This window comes from Heloderma suspectum, chromosome 7, assembly GCF_057233095.1.
Source record: "Heloderma suspectum isolate Gila_16-S chromosome 7, 16-S_ref, whole genome shotgun sequence".
NCBI lineage: Eukaryota > Metazoa > Chordata > Lepidosauria > Squamata > Helodermatidae > Heloderma > Heloderma suspectum.
The window spans coordinates 30,231,091-30,247,667 of NC_139464.1; the positions used below are offsets into that span (position 1 = coordinate 30,231,091).

General features: G+C 45.5%; 1 protein-coding gene across 1 annotated transcript in view; it reads right to left on the bottom strand.

Moving 5' to 3' along the window:
- The window catches only part of PTN (pleiotrophin), a 165,170-nt gene that overhangs the window by 18,148 nt on the left and 130,445 nt on the right, over positions 1–16,577 (bottom strand). The window contains exon 4 of the mRNA XM_084809471.1: positions 11,188–11,349. Within this exon, the coding sequence (XP_084665597.1) occupies positions 11,188–11,349 (162 nt within the window). The remainder of the gene's footprint in view (positions 1–11,187; positions 11,350–16,577) is intronic.

The window sequence follows — 16,577 nt, forward strand, 5'->3', positions numbered from 1 at the left end:
GATGTGTTGGACTACAACTCCCATGGTCATTGGTTGGTGGAGATGATGGGATCTGTGGTCAGACACACTGGAGGATGCCAGGTTGGGAAAGGCTATGCTACAGGCTCCTTGGAGAACGTGATGTGGCCTTTTAGAATGCTATAGATACATTCCCAGGCTGCTCTAAGAGACTGCCTTGGAGGCTCTGATTGCATCCACTATGGCCAGTGAGCAGTAAGAAGTAGAACCTCACCTGCTAGCCACACCAGAGGATCATAGCATGGAAGATGGCCTCCTAGAGCAGACCAGGGATGTCCCCAAACCACTCTAGAAAGCTGGTGCCATGCTCCCAACCAGCCATGTGCAAAGGGGACTGGGTCACTTTGTTTATGCACAGAACAGAGTATAGAGTCCATTCAGATTTCTGCAATCCAAAATGCTGTTTGGGATGAACAAAGTGAATCCATTCCAATCTCCAGCAGTGGTTTACAGAACAAAGATGGCTTCACTCATCTTTACATGGTTGAAGTGAGTGTCTGTGGATGATTGAGAAGATTCAGTTGCATCTGCAAAGATTCCCTAGGACAGCAGTCCTCAACCTGGTGCCTGCCAGATGTTTTAACTGTAATTCCCATCATCCCTGGCCATTAGCCAAACTTGCAGGGGCTGATGGTGGTTGTGGTCCATATCATCTGGCGGGTACCAGGTTGAGGATGGCTGTTCTAGAAGAATACAAAACAACAACAACTCTTCCTCCATTTGAGCATGCTAGATAAACTCTTTCATAACATTGGTTATTCAGCTTAGAACATGGTTGCCATAGGCCAAAGGGAAATGTTCCAGTGCTGGAAGCCTACAAAAAAAGCCTATAAACAATCTCTGGAAAAAATATGTGTAGTTCTCTCACTGAGTCTGTTTACCTGCCTTTGGGAGCAGACGTTTGAAGGTTCTATTTTTAAAAGAAGCATCTGTGTTCAAATGTGGGTTCTTTTATATTTGGGGTTTTGCTGTTGGAGTTGGTGGAATGTACTTAACAGAAAGACACTTCACAGCAAACACCACCACCTGGTGATAGAACACAGCACTGCAGACTGCAGCATTAATTTCCTAACACACAAGAGGGAAACAAACTGGCAAGAGGGACACCTAGTGGTGGAATTAGGACCAAAAAAATGGTGGAGAGGGTAAAGAGATGCCCACATGTTGGGCCCTCCCAACATTTTCCATGGAAAATCTCTCAAGTCCCCAAAGGACAAGACAGACTATATCAGACACCCACAAGCAGCCATAGAGAGGGAGGAAAAGCCAGGAAACAGCACTCCCAAATGAGGAACTTACAGGTAGGAAAGGGGATCGTGTAAAATCCATTCCATCTGTGTTTCATGGATTTTAAGGTGTCTTTCATCCTGCCATCCACCCATCAACTACATTGATTTTTTTTGTTTCCAAATTGTGCAAATTTGGACATGCAAAAATGCACCAATTCACCTAAAATGCACATTTTCATGCTTTAGCCTATGGGGGAAATGCACATTTTTGGCAGGTGGTGTGTGTGTGCGTGTGTGTGTGTGTGTGTGTGTGTAGTCTGCAAGTCCATGGAATCCACCTGACAGGAGAATACAGTCCACTGCAGAATCTGTGAGTCAGATTTAGGGATGTATGGAACCCCTGCCTTTTGTTCTGGGGGGAGGGAGTTTCTGCCGAGGGGGAGGTGATCCATTCCTCCCCCCCCCCCCGAATCTGCCAGAGTGGCTCCATGTCTGTTGGATTCCGTGGAGCTGCACTCCAACTCCATACTGCAGCCGATACGCCAATGGTGGCCATCATTACCATTTTGCTTGGAGAAGGACAGATGCAAATGGCATATTGAATGCCACTTGCAGCCGTAAAGCCTTGAGTTTTACCTAATTGCAGCCATTTATGGCTCTATTTATGTAATACTCAGGGCTTTATGGCCTCAAGTGGCATCCAGTATGCCATTTGCAGCTGTCTTTCTCCAAGCGAAACGGTAATGGCGGCCGCCATTGCCGTATCGCTGAGGATCTGGAGAAGTCCCAGTCCATGAAGGATCCTTAGGAGGCAGAGGTGAGTGGTGCCATTCCACTGTGGATTCTGGAGGCTGGATTCCAAAGAATCCAGCCTCATTTGAGTCTGTGGCAGAATTCTCCGCCATCCCTAGTCAGATTCATGAAAATCTGAACTCATCTGGTTCTTTTGTGGATTTCTCCGACATCCCTACTTCCAGGTCATGGTAGGAAGGCACATGATGCAGCAAACATACCAAAGCTAAGTAGAGAGGTGCCTGTTCACTCCCTGAATAGAAGACAACAAGGGGACCCCTATATTTACTGTCTTGAGGTCCTTGAGAGAAAGATGAGTTATAAATGTAATCAATAAATTAATCAGTTAAAAGGACTGATTCAAATAACTGTGTAGGTGTGTGCTCCAGTTCTTTCAAAGATTCTTTAATTCCAGTGGGACTTACAGCACAATCTAATGCACGTATACTCAGAAGTAACTTGAAGTATGTATAGGATGGCACCTTTAGGCATGATTAATTTTCTCTGAGTTAGGGCCCAAACCCTGTGAAACCCTACCCCCCTTCAGGTGTTCCTGCCACATCAGTAATGAACACATAGAAGGGGGTGGCAGGTTGTGCCCTTCCCTCTCTGCACATTCATTGAATGCCTGGAGGGAGCACCGACACATAAAACTGTATGTCCAGACAGCTGTGTCCCTATGAACAGGACCTGTCACTGTTCATGAACACGTCCTTCCATGCATAGAACGTTATATGCAAGCACTCCCTTTGGACATCAAGAAATGCACATCAGGGAATTAGGGAGGTACGAAAGTCACTTACCTTTTCTCAGGTGTGATTTGTGGGGGGGGGAGGCACTCCACATCTCCCCCCGAAATCCTAACCCGGCTGGCTCCGCTCTGCAGCAACTCCGCAGAGCCGCTGGCCGGGTGCATTCACAGGCATGTGGAGCCTGTGGATGCAAATGGCGGCTGCTACGGCGGCCGCCATTTGTGCTCATGTTTTTGGTCATGATAGGCTATGTAAATATTTACATAGCCTATCACGGCCTCCACAGGGATGCAAATGGCGTGCCTGCATTAGCCATGATAGGCTACATAAGTATTTACATAGCCTATCCCGGCCTAAATGGTGAAGCGAATGGCTGCCGCAGATGTGGCTGCCATTCACAAAGCAGCGCAAATGGCACCAAGTAAGTGCTCCGTTTCGCTCACCTTTCACAGTGTGGTGGGGTGGGGGGCTTCGTTCCACCACAGATTTCGGGGGGCCGAATGCACTGTCATTCGGCCTCACTGAGATCCATGGCGGAATTCTCTGGCATCCCTACAGGGAACTGGTGGACCCTGCTGTCATCACCCTCCATAATGTACATTACTAACATGACTAGAACACATGAAGAGGCACCCCTGTTCTGGTGATTGGAAAACCTTGAAGGATATCTAAAATCTTCCCATTTTGGTTCCTCTCCATTTCTCATTTTTTCAGCCTGAAGTTTGGTTCATCTCATATTTTGAGAATTTCTTGAGTCAAGTTTGGTTTGCCCCACACTCAGGGATGTACGGATTCCCCACTGTCCATTCCAGTGGGGAATCCATGGGGGGGAGACGATCCATTCCTCCCCCCCCCCGAATCCTCCGGAGCGGCTTCACTCCACGAGGATTCTCGGGGGGGGGGAGCACAGCTTGGGCACTGCTTACCTTGCTGCCTGCCAGCCAGAGCCATTCACCTCCTCCCTGCCAATCGCCATTTCTTTTTTTAAAAAAATGGCAATCAGCAGGATGTGCCCATAGACTTATACGCAAATAGAGCCATGAATCTTGTATATAAGTCTAGGTGTCCATAGGCTTATATGGAAGATTAACAGCTCTATTTTGCATATAAGTCTATGGGCACATCCAGCCGATCGCCTTTTTTTTTTTTTTTAAGAAATGACCATCGGCAGGGAGGAGGCGAATGGCTCTGGCTGGCAAGAAGCAGCCAAGTGCCATTCTGCCTCCAATCCTCCTGAAGTGGAGGTAAGTGCTGCCAACCCGCCAGGGATTCCTGAGGCCAGATTCTTTTGAATCCGGCCTCATTTGAATCCGTGGTGGATTTCTCCAACATCCCTACCCACACTTAGAGAATTCTTATTAAAAAAAATGTTTGCATGAAAATTCATACACACTACAATGCACATTTCTCCCAATAGATGCATTTTTGTATGCTGAATAGTCACATTTTTGCAAGACATTTTCTTAATATAATGCAATCTTGAACATTATTCCCTCTAAGGTATGTTTTGTTGTACGCTTTGTTTGATTGGAGAACTCCATTGCAATATTCAGAGAAGAGCACATTTTGAAGGATTACTGAGTTTCAGTTTGCATAGTGGATTGAAAGTGCAAAACTAAAATGTGAACTGAAAGATTTTCTCCCCCAAACCCTATTGATAGTAGGGATGAAGGGGTATCCCCCCAATCTGGGTTCTCTGGGTGCCCACCCTGCCCCTGCCCCCATTTGTGCCTCGCCAGATCCACGCTCAAACCCCACACGTCCTCGCCAAGATCACAGGCATAAATGGGCTATTTACGCCTGTAATCTTGCATATATAGGTGATTCATCGTGCCATTTTGTGTATAACTATGTGCGCATTTTTGCGATCACCATGTTTTTTCGCAACATGCTGATCACGGCGTAGGATGATGGGGCCTGGGTGAGTCCAAGCAACTTGGTGAGGGGGGGTGAAGTGGGGGCAGGGGCTTAGAGTAGGAATGTCTCCGGGGTTCAGGCATGAGCAGTCCACCAGACTCGCAGACTGAAATGCTGGCCTGCACCATCCCTAAATGATAGCATGCATCTTGCTTTCCCACAGTACTCAGCCAGATGCTTCCAGGAAACCTGCAAACAGGCTTGGAAGCAACAGCTGCTCCATACCTTATGTCCCCAGTATCTGGTATTCAGAGGTATACTGTTGACGTACTATATAATTAGGGTCCGACACATCTTTGCACCCAAGAGAGCTTTCTGGTAGAGATGGGTGAACCACCACCCTGAATGCTCAGCCCGCATACCACTCACCAGACCCCTGCCACTTACTCAACCCTGTTTGGTGCACTGGGCAAGGTGCTGAATGGTCCATGGGAGCCTGGTGAGCAGCTCCTCTTTTTCCCACAAGCCACCATTTTGTATAAGAATTGCAGGTAAACTACTTATGTAAATTGCAATTTTCACAAAATGGCAGGCATAGATAGTGCCATTTTTGCAAAATTACAGCTGTAAATGGTCTAATTAGACCATTTATGCCTGTAATTTTGCACAAATAGAGTTATTCACGGCCACCATTTTGCAGAAATCATGATTTATGTATGTAGCTTACCCGCAATTGCTATGCAAAATGAGGCTCGCAGATAAGCAGGGATCCCCACAGACTCAGCACATGCCAAGTTGGGCAAGTGCAGGGATCTGCAGACTGGTGGGCCAAGCTGCTGAGAAATCACCAAGCTCAAGTCCCAACCAGATATTCTCTGACATCCCTACTTTCTGGACTTTTAAAATGAGTTTCAGATGGTGTCACTTAATTGAAACCACAGTGATGTCTTTCTCACTTGGTAGCATCACTGCTGCTGTCCAACGCCTGTCTGCCCCTGACAGATTCCAAATTCCACTTGCTGGCTTTCCTATCATTTTAACAAACAGAGCAAATTACTGGCAATTATATGGTATTGTAGCATGCACCACATCCCAATTAATCACTTTCTTCCAATAATTTTCTTTTCTTTTAGCTTGACCACCACATCTGTATAAAGCTTCTCCCTGTTACATAATAATCCTAGCAATTGTCATTCTCCTGTTATTTGCGGCATTGGCAGTGATACCAGGTTCAGCATCCCTGTGATTTTGCCAAGAATCTATGGTCATGCAGTCCATACATACACCTATAAATCTGGGTAACTGTTGACCCCAAGGAATGGTTATTGATCAAATCTTTTATGAAGGATGTTGTTCTACTCCCTGACATGGAAACTGCTAAGTTATTCTTAATATGACCTCTCAGCTATCTGTGGGCCCACTCCTAAGCTTCTCATGTGCATAGTTGAGACAAACCTGATAAGGAATCATTACTGGTCTTGAATGGTTCTTTGGAAGCCTGTCAGGATTTCCTCAAGAAGAAGATTAGTAACAACAGACAAGTTTACCTGAAATACACCTTGCTGAGCACTACTGATCATCACCTGCAGTGTGCACCTATCTGGCCTGGGCCACAGGCAGCAATGTGAGGTGAGCCAGGAGCTAGGCCAGAAGTCAGAACCAAAGAGCAAGTGACTCAGGATTGAAGGACAAACCAGAAAGCAAGATGGAGGAGCAAATTCGGCCTGAAAGGCAACCAAGAATACAGGAACGTAGCAGAGCGAAAGCACACCTTGTTGCTCATGTAAGGCTCAACTGGAACAGGAAGCCCTCATATGTTCCTTCCTCCTTCCTGCCCAAAAGGACCCAATGGCCAGACTGGGTGAGTGGAGTCAGCCCAGGGCCTGAGGATAGCTAGGGATGGCGTGGGTGCCTGATTCAGTCTGGGAATCCAGCGGACCCACTCCTGTCCACATCCCCAAGCCCCACTCGTCGAGTCCCTGCCCTTGCTCACCCCCTGCCCACTCTCAGCGAACGGCCTGCACTCACCCCATCAGCCTCATCGAGCTTCGCGGTCACTATTTTTTGAGAAATAAAATGGCGATTGCAAAAATGCGCATTTTGCAAATGCATATATTTGCATATGTGCAAATGCGCATTTTTGTTTTATACACAATTTGGGGACATCTGCACCAGCATCTATCACAGCCTTTCTTCAGATGATGGAAAAGAGACTATGGGTGCAATCCTATGGGAATAGGCAGCCACCTCCAAACTCTGAAGCGACCGCCTAATGCAGGGCAGGAGCAGCACAGAGGGGATTGTCTCCTCCATGCTTCTCCTGCCCTGCATTGATGGCTAGACAGCCAATTTTGGCTGTCTAGCTGCGAGAAGTCAGAGTGGGGGCAGCAGCAGCCAGACAACCCATAAGATGCATTGTACCGGCATTTCCACCCTCCCCTTCCTGCCTCCCCCCAGGAATGCCCCTTTTATGCTGCTCTATGCTGCTCTTCCAAGCGTGGAGCACAGGGCCATTCTGTGCTGCCTATGAGGTCGGTTCCTGGAAACTGACGTATCCTATGGCCGTCTAGCTGCTGACTAGGGATGTACGAAAGTCACTTACCTTTTCGCAGATTCTGTTCATGGGGGGGAGAGGCGCTCCGTCCCTCCCCCCAGAATCCTCGACAGGGGGGGAGGCGATCCGGTCCTCCCCCCCCCGGAATCCTCGATGGCCGGCTCCGGGCCATCCGCAGCCAGATTTCCGGCCGCGGACGGGCTGCTGCGGATGCATATGGCAGCCGCCGTAGTGGCCGCCATTTGTGTCCAGCCAGGCTACCATGATAGGCTACGTAAATATTTATGTAGCCTATCACAGCTAACCCCCCCAAAAAAACCCAGCGTACGCAAATGGCGGTGGCTATGGCGGCCGCCATTTGCATTCCCTATTTTTCGCCGTTCTAGCCTATTTTTTGCCGTTCCACCCAGGCAGCCATGATAGGCTATGTAAGAATTTATGTAGCCTATCAAGGCTAACAAAAAAAAAAAAAAATACCTAGGCTAGAACGGCAAAAAATAAAGGAACGCAAATAGCGCCCACTACGCTATTTGCATTCCCCTTTTTTTCGCCGTTTTATCTTACGTAAGATAAATTGGCCAAAAATAGGGAATGCAAATGGTGGCCGCTGTAGCCGCCACCATTTGCATACGCTGGGGGGGTGTTGGAGGGGTTTTTTTGTTAGCCATGATAGGCTACGTAAATTCTTACGTAGCCTATCACAACTGCAAGGATGGCAATGGTGGCGGCAGCAGCCCAGCCACAGCGGCCAGGAGACCAGCCACCGCCACCACCGGAACCGCTGCCACCGCCGAATCTGCCACATCCACTCCAGGTAAATGCTGACCCGGGGGGATTCCACTGGGGGGGTGGGGGCAGTTCCGTGGCGGAATTCTCCGCCATCCCTACTGCTGACTAGAGGCCATAGGGTTGCTCCCTGAGGGCACAATCCTATGCATGTTTAGAAAGAAAAGAAGTCCTACAACCCCCAGCTTAGTCGGTCATGCTGACTGGTGAATGCCGGGAGTTGTTAGGCTTTCTCCTTTCTAAATATGCATAAGACTGCACCTTTAAAAGAATTTACTGGTTTGAAGAACCAGAGCATAACCCACCCAGCAGCCAATGGCTTCCACCAATAGTTTTGCTTGGGAAGTAAAGAGGGAAAATATGTTTAGTGCACAAACCTATGCATGTTTAGACAAAAAAAAATCCTACTATTCCCAGCTGCCCTTTCATGGCACCCAAAAACCAGCTGCCTGAGGTGGTCTCCCCACTCTGCCTAATGGCAGAGACATCCCTGACTGTAAGGTCTGAAAAGGTGCACCTACAATTGTACATCTGGAGCTCTTTCTCTCTCTCTGCACACTCAGGAGTCCAGCTTTTCCAGGATTCCTGATGACATAGAGAGTGCCCATCTTGCATACTACTATTGTACATGCAAGGGCTCATTCAGACACTCACTCGGAAGCCAGGATTGGCAGCAGATGCCTCAGGAATGTATATTCCATGGCAAACCAGAGTCTGCTAGAATGTAAGGTGTGAAACAATCCTAAATGTTAAGCGTTGCTGCTGGGTTTGGGGCTCTTGCCAAAGTCAGCTCTGGTCTATGACAGGTCATCAGTTGCATGGGATATTATGTTGGAAGGAATATACATAAGCCTCTTTCACATTTTTTCCAACCTGCTGTTCTGAAGTTATGCCAAATACTCATTTTCATTATTATTCTTACCAGCAACATTAACATAATTACATTAACAGAGTGCCTAAAAATTGCATGCCACTGTATAATGTATTTGTTAAAAAGCGATTCCCTGTGTGGAGGTTCACAATCTAAAATCAAGCAACGCAATCAGAAAAGTTAGAGGCCAGATATAAAGAAGAGAGAACAAAAGGAAGTGTGGAGTGGGGGGCGGGTTCTTACACAAAAACTGGAACGGCTTGAGAGTTTAAAGGAAATACAGCACGGAATAAATTGGTTATTAATTTAAAAGAAGAGAACAAGGAAAGACAGATAATATCCTTCTTATTATAAGATCATTCCAAATATAACTCAAGTGTAAAATAATCAGATAGATATTTGTCATTCTGGTATACTAAAAAAAAGAAAGAAAACAGCACGTCTTTCTACAACTTATATCAGTTTGTCTTTCTTTTTAGACCTTGACAAAAATGAAATAGTTTTATGTTTAAGGAAACATTCCATATTCTGTATAGTCATTCAAATAAAGAAGAAGAGTCCTTCTTTTACAGAGGCAAACCTTACCTATTACAGTAAAGTATCTGTAAATGCAAAATATATTAATAGTGTCTTTCAGACAACATACGAATACAGAGTGAAGATCAATGGCAATATAGTAGCCAGCCATTTCCATCAGAATTCTTTAGATTATCTTCTTAATAACAGGTATGTCTTAGACAAAACCAGATTGGGTTGGATTCAATTATACATCTCCCACAACGGAGCCCATCAGATGGAAGGGAGTGCCTATACTCTCTACCCACTAAGCACATCTGCCCAGCATCCACCATCAGATGTGTGGAGAATGGAGATATAACATTTGAACTTGGCTGACCTGTGTAAATCCAAAGCACATAAGCCAAAAATTACATAGTTGATGATTTCCCAGATAGAATCTGGTAATCAAATGCACAATTTTGGTCCCCATGCATTGGAGGTTATACATTTAGGCTTTATTGAAACATTGCATCTTTGTGGGGATGTGCAGAGATAAAGGAGGCAGGACAGATGCTTGGGTTGGCAGGAAGGGTGGACAGGGTCCCCTTCACATGATGGTCTGGATCAGACAAGTATTGTCCTATCTGGCCCAGATATATGACAGAAATCAACAATTCACAGGTAAAAAAAGATGTCTGTATATTAACTAGGGATGCAATCTTTAGTCAACTTTAATTGGTAGTTTAATCAACCAAAGGTCTTGTTGACTAGCTGCTGTGGGCCAATTTTAAATCAGCAAGGGTTGTGAAGCTTTCATTGATGAAACTGTACAGTTTATCAAAAAGGCACTGATATTAAGGTTTCAGTGATATGCAAGCGCATTTACATTTACTCAATCTGGAGATCAATCCTATTGTCCCTAGACAGCAGGGGCGGGGGGATAGGATACTTTGAATTCATGGATCTGAGGCTGGAAAAAATGCTCTGACTTCAGACCCAGGAGTCCAAGCTCCCCAACCCCAACCCTGCCCCCTCACAGTTGGTGCAGACAGAACCACGCCAGTTGGCTCTCCAAGGTTGCAAAGCGATCTCGGAGAGGAGGGAAAGGGGACGGTTCTGTGAGTGGGAAGAGGAGGGGAAAAGGGGATATGAGTTTTTCCCAGCCCTCCCCAGCCATCTTCCCTCCCCCTCTGCAGACACAGGCCTAGCTAGACAGGGAAAAAATGCCCATATCTAGCAAAACTGCAGAGAGTGAGAAGTGGAGAGGTGAAGGTGGTCTCTGCACTCCTCCCACTCTGCATAGGATGCCCATTAGCCTCTGACTTTGGAGGCTGATGGGCATCCAGATAGGACTGTGCCCTAAATCAGTTGGTTGTTCAAAAGGCAGATGACTAAATAAAATCCTTGAATCAGATGGCAGCCCTCATACCAACCCAGGGGTAGGCAGCCTGGTGCCCTCCAGAGTTTTGGAGTCATGCTAGGTGGGGCTTATAGGAGTTGTAGTCCAAAACATGTTGGACTACAACTCCTATAAGGCCCAGCCAGCATGAGTCCAAAACATCTGGAGGGCACCAGGCTGCCTACCCCCGTATTAACCCTTCCTCCATAAAAATATGCCTTGGATGGAGTCAGACCATTTGTCCATCCAGCCCAGTATTGTTTCCTTTGACTGACAGCTGCTCTTCAGAGTCCTTCCCTACTTTACATCCTTTTAACTGGAGATGCTAGGGATTGAACCTGGGGCCATCTGCATGCAAGGCAAGGGTTTAAAGATACCTAGGAGCAATGATGGGAGAGAACCCATGACAATGACTTCCAAAGACGTGCTACCTTGAGGTTTGGGTTTGGTGAGCTTCCCACAGGGCTTTGAGATGGTGACAGTCTTCTGGCACTCCGCGTTGTGTAGGGCTCTCTTTAGGTTCCCAGTTCGAGTCTTCAAGGCAGTGTTTAGGTCACATTCTCCCCAAGCCTGGAACTGGTATTTACATTCCGCTGCAAAGAATAAATCAGCACATCACATTTTATTAGCAGCAGCTGAATAGGAGGAAAAAAATGGCTACTCAAAAGTACCAGCGCAGAGGGTTCTTTACCTCCAAATGGGACAAGAAGACTTTGTTAACCTTACTCTTTTATATATAATTTTTTATGCTAATATCTATGTTACACAGCCTAGGACCCACATATGTTAGAGATAATCTTAAGGATGTATGTATGAGAATTTTGATTCAGTTCACAAATCTCTGAAAAATGCCCTGTTCGCAATCCTGAACATGAACATGAACATGAATGCGTGTTCTCTGAAAATGTTCACAAATTCCTGAACTTGTGTTTGCATTTGCAAAATGTGTACTTGAAAAATGCAGAGCTCTCTCAAAATGTGCGAATTTTGAAAAATGCACAGATTATCTCTCCCTTTATCAATCCTCCCATCATCCAGGGTTGACCAAGGATGGGGACAGTTTTGAATTAACAGCTGGATTTTATATTTTCAAAAATGGGAGATGAACCATTGTCTGCTACTTTTGCCTGTCCAGTGGTCCTAGGGAGCACTGAAACCTGAAACCACTGTGCCACTTGGCACAGCCCAATTTGAATGTCTGCCTCCTCCTCCTTTGTTTGTTCCCCATCTCTCTTCTGAGCAGCCAGCAGAGCTTCTCAGAGAGTCTGCCCACCTGATGCCATGTTCTGAGGTGTCCTCAAAGTGAGGCATCAGGCAGGTGACACACACAGTTCTCTGGCTGGTGGGGCACACAGGATCCAATGCCCTTTGGGATCTGCTGCCTGAAGTGGGGATTCACCCCACCTTCTTGAAGGGCTGGCCCTGGTGATAGTGATGTGGAAACACCACTGCCCCATAATTCCACCAGCCTTAATGGAATTATTTTCAGTTTCCTTCGAAACCCCATCAATGTCAGGTTTTTTGCCCAAGGAAAAGACCCTCCAGATTCAGGTTAGACTTTACAATAGGTGAAATTTGTTGGTAAACTGTTCTTCAACCCTTCTTCAACCAGGGGCAACTCAACCAGATTCAACTCCCATCAGTTCCAGCCAACAAAGCCAGTGGTCAAGGATGATGGGAATTTCAGTCCAAAACATCTGGAGAATGTCCAGTTGGGGACGGCTGCTGTTGGCAGTTGAGACTACAGCAAATGTTCTTAACATGCTCTACTTTTGTTGCACATTTCTTGGAAATATTGGGGAGCAGGACTTTGAACCTTGCTGGGAATATTTCTCCATCCCCCTTTTGAATATACCACACAGGGCCACCATCAAGGGTAGGAATACTTGGGCACCTGCTGAGGTGCTACACCCCAACAGGGGACCACTGACAAGAACCACCTGGAATTGCTCGTCTTCACCACTGCAACCTACTTGTTCACCTGCCTCCCACTCTGGCCCAGACATTTGTGGTTGTGGTGAGAAGGAGGAGGAACAGATGCCACTGCCTACTTGCTCACTGGCTCGCTCCCTGTCAAGCAAGCAAATGGTAGCAATGATGAGAAAGAGGATGCAAAGCAATAGCAGCCGATGACAATGGCACTGAGAAGGTGGACTCACTGTGGGAGAAGGCCCACTGAGAGTGTCTCACCAAGGGCCCTCAGAAACTGGAGCCAGCACTGGTACCTAGGGATACCAGGATACTAGGGACTGTGTAAAATCCACTCCGTCTGTGTTTCGTGGATTGTCAGGCGCCTTTTGTTCCATCATCCGCCCACATGCAATTTTTTTTTTCATCATGCGGAAAAATACAGAAATATTTACGGAAGTATTTAAGTATTTACATAATTTACCTCAGTACATAACATTTAGTGTATTGTCCCCCATTCCATTCAATGTTTCCTCAGCAGAAATGTATCTATTTTTCTATGGATTTATATGTGTAAATTTCGGGAAAGTAAAAAAATCATCCAAAAGTCCACAGACTCTGTGCAGCCTGAGGGGGGTGCTCCGCAGCAGATTCCTCAGGTTGGATTCTTAGAAATCCGAGCTCATTTTAATCTGTCTCAAATTTCTCCAGCATCCCTGCTGGTACCACATGCTGAATGTTTCTATGAGCTCTAACTACTAACAAAAACCTTGTGCAGTTATGTTGAACAGGAATGTTTCAATGTGAACCTGTGTTATCTGTCCATATCCACTGGATGGGAATATTGCATTTTCACCAGGTTTTCCCACTTTTTCCCTGTATCAAAAGAATAAGAGCTCCATGAAGCTCAGACAGGAGACAAATGCCTATTTTAACAGCACTGCATGCTCTAGCAAATACTGGCAATAGAACGTTGCTCCTAATTACTGTTTTGCCCTTGCTTTATCTTTTAACTGTCTCATCAAACTGACTCTCTCTTGCTCAAAATTTCCCTTTGTCCTGTGGACTTTGATGAGCTAATTAACCCACTCAGCCTGACACAGCCATCTTTAAAAAAAAAAAAAAAAATTGCTCTGATCCTTCCTTCAACTTGTAGAGATACAAATGGAGCTTGAAAACTCACTTGAGGTTTGCAATGCCACCAGAAAGAAGACCCCCAGGCTCTTGAAGTATGCTAGCATCTCATCCAGTCAATAACTCTTTAAGGCTACAATCCTGTACTAACTTACCTGGGAGTAAGCCCCACTGAACTCAATGGGACTTACTTGAAAGTAGACATGTATAGGGTTGTGCTGTAAGTGTTTGAAGGAAAGTGCTGTTTTTGATGTGAAAGGACAGAATGTCCATCAAAGATGGATTAAAATATTTTGGTCTAATGTGATTGATTTTATGAGGCCCCAGATATATCTGTGCATCATTTAAACTCTTATGTCTGCCAGTTTTCATGGTGGTTGGTTACACTGTGCAACCTTACACCAATAGGGTTGTGAAGCTATCATCTCGGGCTTACAAAGAGAGTGAAAGTAGCGATGTTGGCCAAAAGAAAAATTCCAAAAGAAAACCACTAAAATTCATATTGTCATAATACCTTTGTTGGCCAACTCCAGTCACATAACATTGTGCAATCTTTTGAATTCTTCAGAATGTCTCATCAAACAAGATGGTAAAGAAAGTGAAAAAGGTGGTAGGGGGAGGCAAAAGGGGCTGATGTTAAAGCCATGAAGTCTGCATTTCATTAGTCTTCAAATGGGAAGTGTGAGGAAGCTGTAGACGCTCAATAGGGTCTACCACATAGTGAGGAGAGTTGTTAATACTGTATCTAATTTTAGAACCTTCTCCTACAATTTATGTTTTTTTGACTGAGTTCTTTCAGTCCTATTGGTAAATAAATTTGGTAAGTTCTTATTTAAAAAAAAGGAACTAAACAAAATCCCCCCCATCACTATCACTGGCAAAGCCCACTTTGCCATTTAAGAAATGTCAACCCACATGCATCTTCATCCAACTAATAACAGGGATCAGTTTCCAGTGTGTGGAATCTAACGTTCCATAGTGCAAGAGCGACTAAAAATGACCAAAGGAAGTCAGTAGGGAGGCATGGTTGAAATAGAAAAACATACGCATTCAACTATGCGAACAGAGGACTTTGAGCTCTTGAAAATCTGGATTTAAATCCCTGTGTATTCAGCCATGTTTATGATGCTTATCTGTGGTTGCTGCCTCTTTTTTTCCTATCATGCTCATCATCGCTGACAGCTACAATGCAGGTAGGTACAACAAGGTCGTCTCCATCCTAGGACTAACCATCCCTATTGAATTTGGCTGGTACAGATGTGTGAGAACTTGGTTTGTTTTTTTAATAAGAACCTACCAAAATTTGCAAATTCCTTCACACATGGGAATGTAAACAACTTGAGATTTTTAAAAAAAAGAATGTGGGAATAAGCAAAACTGACAAATTTATCTATCCCTAGCCAGGGGTTGTTGACTCAAAACTTACAGCAACCCCTGTGGATGTTTAGACAGAGAAAAGCCCTACAACTCCCAGCATGCCCCAGCCAGCCATGCTGGCTGGGGCATGCTGGGAGTTGTAGAACTTTTTTCTAAACATGCCTAGGATTGCACCCTTAATCACCAATTAACATGGAAACAAATGAGAGGTTAAGGGAACAATCCTAAGGCCCCTAGACAGTGCCTGAGGGCCATAAGATAGCTTGGATTCCCAGATCTGAGGGTGGAGACAGTGCTCTAACCTCAGAGCTGGGAATCAGAGCTCAATCTCACTCCCCCTCACAGCTGGCATGGAAAGAACCACATTGGCTGCCTTTCCAAGGTTGGGAACATGACCTCGGGGAGGGAGGAAAGAGGAGTTTCAGTGGGCGGGGAGAGGAAGAGACTGGATATTCCAAGATAGAGCTATTCTGAGGTATCTCTAGCTGCCTTCCCTCACCTTCAGAGATGCCCCCACTAGATGGGCAAAAAAGCCCATCTAGTGAAAATGTAGGGTGGGAGGATGGGGAGGCAAAGATCGCCTCTCGAACGTATGCATGATATATTAATGTGTGTGCTTTCATTGTTAAATTTAACCCAGGTTAAGATAGGGGTAATAGTGTGCCATAGAGTGAGTGAAAGGTGGGAGGGGCCTGAGTGTGTGTGAGGATTCTGAGGTTATATAAGGAACTGACGCCTCAGAGATTGTGGAAGCAACATCTAGTAAGTGGGGGGTTTGTATAGGATTTTAGAAGGGGTAGAGTAGGTAGGGAAGTTAGGATCAAGTATTAATGAATAATAACATATAACTCTTATGTTAAATAAATGTTTATTTGTTTGTTTTTAAAAATCCAAATTCCCATGTGTTTGATTTTACGCTACCTTTATTAGATCTATTTCCATGTTATTTCTCCTGTAGTGGGTTGAGAGAACCAATTGAGCATATTGAGTTTCTCTGGAACTGGGAGAGGGTAAAAGGGCTGAAGCTTGTGGGACAGTGGGTACAACTGTCCCAAAGTGAAAGCAGGCATTCCCAAGGGCTCTAGTTTTCAGTTTCTGAAGAGGAGGCTGGGGAAACGGTGGAACCCAGGTAGGAACGAAACAGCCTCCATCATTCCTCCTGCCCTGCCTGTAAGCCAGCTAATAGTAGTTTAGAGAGGCTTAGAGATCCATAATGCTGTCTGCTTTGGTTCATTATTAGTTGCATTTCCCTTGCAGGGGGGCATCTTGGCTTGTAAGATGAGTCAAAGGTCGATATGGCCACCTTAGCACATTCCATGCTAAAGAGCCTGGTACCATCTATCTTATCAGGGCCTAGAATGTGCCTGAGAAGTGAAGTTCTGTTTATCTTAAATAGGACCAG